This window comes from Centruroides sculpturatus, unplaced genomic scaffold (genome assembly GCF_000671375.1).
Source record: "Centruroides sculpturatus isolate CEXI.00-Female unplaced genomic scaffold, Cexi_2.0 scaffold3927, whole genome shotgun sequence".
NCBI lineage: Eukaryota > Metazoa > Arthropoda > Arachnida > Scorpiones > Buthidae > Centruroides > Centruroides sculpturatus.
This window is the reverse complement of record NW_019388019.1, coordinates 1-6,863: the sequence shown is the minus strand read 5'-3', so window position 1 is coordinate 6,863 and position 6,863 is coordinate 1. Positions and strand designations below refer to the sequence as shown.

Sequence of the window (6,863 nt, the reverse complement as noted above, 5' to 3'; positions counted from 1 at the left end):
CAAATGATCAAAGATTGGGAAACGTTCTGTCGGTTTTGTTGAGTGAATTTATTTATTTATTTGTAGTTTTTAAATTTTTCTTAATACTTATTTATTCAAATTAATAGAATATCTGATTAAAATTAACTTATGGGTAATTTTTTTAAAAATTTCGTAAGTATAAAAAATTAATTTTTTCTATTTAACTGTAAGAATAGGGTTTAATAATTAACCATAATAATTATTTAAAACTTTTCATTACAATTTGTTTAATAAAATAAAAATAAAAAAATTAGACGAAAACAAATTAGTTTTTTTAAAATTAGTGCTGCCATCTGGCGGTAACAAAATAACTTTTCTGTGAACGGATTGTTAAAATATTCATGCATTTATTCGAGTAAATGTAAATAATAATTAAAAAAAATAAATCGAATAAAAAATTCTATTCAGCGATAAAACAATAAAAATAGAATGTTAATCAATATTTTGTCGGAAGGCGTGCCAATGGGCGTTGTTTCCTTTAACGGAAGCGGCAGACTGCACGAGGATATTTCCAGCGCGTGATCGGAACGACCTTTAGTGTCAAAATGAGATAAAACTTTGACGTCATTACCTGATCTTCCTATGTTATTTTGATATCTTGTTAAAGTTGTGTTCGTTTTTACTTACAGATGTTATCGAAACAGAGTCCTTACTTTTCGCCGACGCAGACAGGTTTGTTTTGGTTTTTTTTTCTTTAATTTTTTATTGTTTACAATGCCAAAATACCTGTACCACGTGTTTATCCAGATTTAATAAATAGCAAGCCTTAAATTAAATTTTACAAAATCCTGAGTGCTCCTGAGCATTCTTTAAGTTTAAACAATGATTTAAGTTTAATTTTATCATCTACATAAGAAAATCCTTAACAATAACCTTAAAAAGCATCAGACCTCAAACAGGAATGATACGGAGGTCCTAGTAAGGTTAGTGAAAGGACCGGTTTCCTTTAATGTATTCCACCATTCACGATCGGAGATATCGCAGTTAGTGATTTAATATATATTTATACCGATGTGTTACTTAGATTTTTTCCAATTATTTTTTCTATTTATTAAATTATGACTTTGTTAATAGGTGCTCTACCTTCGCCAGTTCCCGCCGAGAGCCCATTTGTCTTTGTGTTCGGAGTCGTGTGTGGGGTTTTGCTTGTGGTGTTGGTATTGGTCCTTGTACTGTGCCTTGTCAGGTAAATAATTAACCTTTACGAGCTAAAGATTATTTAAATTTTTAATTAACTCGTTTAAATGTTTTTTGTTCGGCAGGAGGAAAAATGGACATCCTTACGAAGAAGGTGAGCGACTTGGTCTTACTGCATTGATTCGTAGAACTGTACATCGTAATGGTCACCTACCTCGAGGTAAAGGTGAATATATTTGGTATGGTTGCCTTCTGTCGTATGCTTTCCTGCATGAAGAAATGCCGAGTGGACTGATCCTGTTTTTAGGATCGACTTGATAATTTGATATTTCTGAAAGGATTTTTGTAGTCACTGTTGTTATAAAAAATTTTGTGTAGAAAGAACTTGAATTAACAATTATACTTTCTCAAATTATTCTTAATTTAGTCATTTTTTAAATTGAGATTATTTCTTTGTTTATGTTTTTGATGTCATTCAAGATTTATAGCAGCATGTAGTTTTTTCCTTTTGTTGATCACATTTTTGTTTCAAATTTTAATACTTTTTCTCTATAGATTTTTAATGAATTCTTTGAATGTCGGCATAAAATTTATATAGAAATTTACTATAATTTTTATTTCTAACTTTAAATATATGAAATCTCAGCATAAAATTATAATTTGAAAACAACATTCATCGTGAATAAACAGTTAGTTTGTACATTCATTTTAATATTATTATTTCATGTAACTATTTAAAAAAATACAAAGTTTTCAGATAGTCATAAACTTGCATTAGTTTTATATATATTTAAAATAAAAAATTATTTTAAAATTAATAAAAACAAAAACACACAAAAACCAAATATCTGAAAAGATTTTATATTTATATTAAAATAATTAACAGAATATAAAAAATATATATAATGAATAAAATGAAAGTAAGAAGCCTTGTAAATGAGCAAATGATTAAATATGTGTGTGCGCACATACTTTGTATATAAGTAATTCATACATAAGCATATTTTAATAGTTTACATCTTTCTTATGAGTTTACAAGTTTAGTTTGTATTATATTTGTATTATAACACTTATTAAGAAGAAGCTGTGTATTAATTTCTGAAGCAAATATAAAAAATATATCTAATATTATAAAAAATTAATGTAACTAATTTCTTTACATGAATGTGAAAAAAATTATTCATTAACAAAATATGATGATTTAATTAAATATTTTAAAAATATTTAGAATAATTGATGTAGTTAAGTTATTGAGTAGTAGTAGTAAAGTTATATCAAGGGAAATTTATAATAATTTTTGAGATTTTTAGTAAAGATATGAAAAAATTATTTTAATTATTTAATCTTTGTATTATAAGGTCCATTCTGAGCTTAGTAATTTAAAAACATAATACATTTTGTTCCTTATTCTGAATTATTATTGTTTGATTGAAAGTATAAATTTAATGGATGTGACTATCAGAAAATTTGATTAAGCATCATTTGATTTGCTGTTTTAAAACTGCTGATTCTTATTTTCACTAGTTTTTTTTTATGAATCAGCACATGAAGTGTTTTCTTCTATCAATTAATTTTTTCTGAATGCAGTTTTTGTTCAGAATTTCTTACTATATGTCAAGAAAGAAAACAATTTCCAACAAGAGAACTTGATTTGAATTTGTTTTAGACTTTATAATTTTTCATAAGTAGCTTAGCATAGTACTTATCTGAACAATCTCTTATTAATCCAAACTGCAAGCTTGCATTTCAGATTAAATTTGAGTTAGAAATAATTTATTAGAAATTGGAAGTTTTATAGAAAAATCAAATTTTAATATACAAATGAGTTATATTTAATTTAAAAATAAGTGTTTCTGCATTGTAACTCATTGGGGCTACTTAGGTGACGCACATTATTTCACACCACATGATAGATAAATTTAAAATAAAATATTTAATAAGTATCTACCGTAAGTAATAGATATGTATTATATCAATGGTGCGGCTTTCTTTATATTCTTTTAAAATGTCAATTTTTCAAAGAAAATATTTCTTGAAAAAATTGGTAAAACTTCATGGTTAATTCCACAGAAATAACCGCCATTTTTTTGCCTGGACCGCATTTAATCAGAGACAAAATCTTATCTTCATATTCATTGCACCCGAAATGCATAGTAAGTAAGTAAATAAAGAATATGAAGATAAGTTTTTGTCTCTGATTAAATGCGGTCCGGGCAAAAAAACATTGGTTATTTCTGTGGAATTAACCCATGAAGTTTCATCAGTTTTTTCAGGAAATATTTTCTTTGAAAAATTGACATTTTAAAAGTATTTAATAAGTACTTGTTAAACTAAATTCTTTCAGAATGTTTTAGAGAGAACAACAGAATCCAATTACAGGGAACAGTAATATTACATTTAATTTATTATTAATTTTTCTTAGAAGAGCTCAAATATTTATGTATGTGATGTATNTATATATATATATACTGTAATATAATATAATATTTAAAAATATACAAAATTATTTATGTATAAAATTATTTTTAAAAATAGTGATATAAATCAAAGCTAAATGATTAAATACCTAAAACTTGTAAAATTTTGAGAAGTGTTTTCTCATTTGGGCTTTTTAATGAGAGAAATCTGAACATTTTGCAATATATGTATCAAACATTAGCTGAACAATACAAGTTATTTAAGAATAATCATTATCCACTTTACATGTATATGAAATCCTTGACTTTTGGTAACCAGTTTGTCACCTACAGCAAGAGCTAAATATTTATGATGATTTATTATATGAAAGATAAGTCACCAGATGAGAATTATCATTTGTTGCAAAATTTTGTTTGTTTTTTTAGCTGAAAGTCTTTCCTTTCTAAAATATTGTCAATATATGATAAAAACTCATTGATCTGTGTTAGGTATTTTTCGTTCTTCCTATTTAATAAAACAACATACATTTAAATATAAACTGTTCTGGGCAATTTTTGTGATTGTGCTTATATCACTTACAGTTATGAGTTTTTTATTATTATAATAAAATTATATTCTAGTATTGTAGAATATTTTAGTAAGAAATATGAATGAGATGATAGTCTCAGAATATATTAGGTAGCTCCTGCTTTCATATTTACAATTATATTTGATCATTTTATAATTTACAAAAATCAAAAAATACATTCTTAGTAAAATATTCTGAATAATTCAATGGCAAATTTACTTTATAAACAAAACAAAGTACAGTACAAGTTTTGATTTCAGCAGTTTCAGACAACAATGACCTTGACTATAGTTCTGCTATGGGTACATTCCTAATTAGTGCTTTTTAAAATGCATTAATAAAATATTTTAAACATTTATTATCAATGAAATTTTTTGAATCAGTTTTTATTCAGATTCATTGATATTTTATAATGTTTTAATGTTTTATATATACTGTGTATACAGGGCTATTTTACAGCCAGAACATGTCCAACATTGTACCCACGGATAGCATAAAAATATGGATAGCTGGTACTTAGTACTGGCAGTTGCTTGGTAAAAAAATAAATTTTATTTGTTCAGTCACCATATATATGTACTAGAAGTAATTTTTAGAAAAAAAAAGCACTGTATGTATGTATACACACATACACACACAAACATATATATATATATTGGTGATATAGATTGATCACCAATAACTTTCATACAACTAATTTTTACAATATAAAAATTTATAAAATGTAAGAGAAGACAAGCAGATGTTTTTTACATAAATATTTTATATAAGAGATTCATGTAAAAATATTATTTTACATCAACCTTATATTATCTGAACTATTTTCTTATCCATCTTTTGAGACTCAGAATGACATGTTTATATTCAACTTGAAATTATTTATCTGAATTAAAGATATAGTGATAAATAATGCATTTTTGATAAAAACATTTTTGAAAAAGTTATATAGGTATATTTACTTAAAATAGAAAATTTCTGAATGAAATAAACTAATTTATGATATTAGAATTATTTTAAAATAAATAAATATTTTATATGATGGTACTTTTAAAACTTTAAATATAGAACAATTACTTATTTCAATGAACTGCATATGCTGAAATTTTTGCTATTAACTTTTTATTAACTTGCTTGCATTTTAACAGTTTGCATTTTAAGAATTGAGGTAATTTATTAAATTATTTTATTGCTTAAAATGTTTTAAATGAAAGTATAAATTTTTAAGATTTTACTTTTCAACTAATATTTTCCTTAGACAAAATCTGAAGTGATGGCACACAACATTTTATAAATTTATGAAATCATTTGCAGACTTGGATTTTTTTTCTTTGTTGTGTATATTGTGTATTTTTTTCGTATATTTGGGAATTAGTGACCACTCTATTAGCATTTTGAAGTTATGTGTATATATTAATTATCAGAATTTTGTAAGTTTTTTTTTTCCATCAAACTTTCAAAAAATATATATTTTATGGAATTTTGTTTGGAATTTAAAATTCATTATACTCATAAAATTAAAAATGCTTGATTTATGAAGCAAATTAGTCATATACATAGAATTATTACTGATATTTATTATATTTCAGTAAAACAAATGAATAATTATAGGGTTTGTAATGACTACAATTAGAGCAATTTTATAAACTTGCTATTTAAAGAATTTTAAGTAAGCAAGAAATTATTTATTGGAAAAAAATTGTATTTTACAACATAAAGTAATTTGTAATCAGATCATTATTTATTTTTTTACTTAATTTACATAAATTATGAATTGTAAAAAAACCTGCTACAACACTTCCTTCCTGCAAATTTCTATTAAAATTGCAATTGGAATAAGAATGTGCTAAAAATTGTGCTAGATAGATGGTTTACAATTGATAATTTATGTAAATTAAGTCCAAATAAATAACAATATAAACTTAACAAGTGTTCAAAATATTTTGTAACTATTTTTCATTTAATGTTATTTAGTTGTTTCTGAGTATTAATAAAATTTCAAAATATTGTAGATTGTTTTGTATTAGATAAGTTTAGATATTCAGTATTACTCAACTAGTATGTTGAGTCATTTACCTGTTCTGAGAATAAATTTCAAAATATAAATCATAGTGTTTAGAAAAAACTTTGTACAGTATTATTTATTAAAATAATCTAAATATTTGTAAATATTTAATATTGAATGCAATGTTATATTAAATATCTGTTATAAATTAGTTTATGGAATATATTTCATAGATCTATTATTTATGTTTACATATTCAACAGGAAATCATCTTTCAAAATTACCTCGTTTGGGTCCTGTTTCGGCAGATGAACTACCTGCTGCGTTTATGGAAAGACATATGGACAATGACTTGCTATTTCAAAGTGAATTTGAGGTATTTTTCTTGTTACTAATTTTTAATTTTCGATAATAGCTAAAATCTCGCACTGAATACTATGAATTTAAACAATTAAATATAACAGCTTTTTCTTTAACAAAAAAGAATTTTTGTCCTAATGGAAAAATTTAGAGCTATTTCTTTTTTATTTTTTATAATAGAGCAAATTAAAAAAATGAGTCAATGAGTCAGTCAGCTTTAGTGTTAAACACACCCCATTTGTTATATTATATAGTTTTTGACATGTTTAATTAAAATAAATTTTGGTTCCTGTTGTAATTTTACATTTATATTTTTAACAGATGTTTTTAAAATACATTTTATTTAATGGACAACAG

At 24.3% G+C, this 6,863-nt stretch overlaps 1 protein-coding gene across 2 annotated transcripts; it reads left to right on the top strand.

Moving 5' to 3' along the window:
• The first annotated feature begins 355 nt into the window (after positions 1-355).
• Positions 356-6,836, top strand: LOC111616743. Of its 2 annotated transcripts, none has more exons than XM_023358119.1 (4): positions 356-693; positions 1,096-1,207; positions 1,284-1,312; positions 6,410-6,836. In XM_023358119.1, exons 1-4 carry the CDS (start codon positions 651-653, stop codon positions 6,556-6,558), a joined length of 333 nt encoding a protein of 110 aa, XP_023213887.1. In that variant the 5' UTR covers positions 356-650; the 3' UTR covers positions 6,559-6,836. The 2 variants fall into 2 exon arrangements, with proteins under 2 accessions (XP_023213887.1, XP_023213886.1); XM_023358118.1 differs by having other exon boundaries at positions 369-693; positions 1,284-1,384; positions 6,410-6,815.
• The last annotated feature ends 27 nt before the right edge of the window (positions 6,837-6,863 follow it).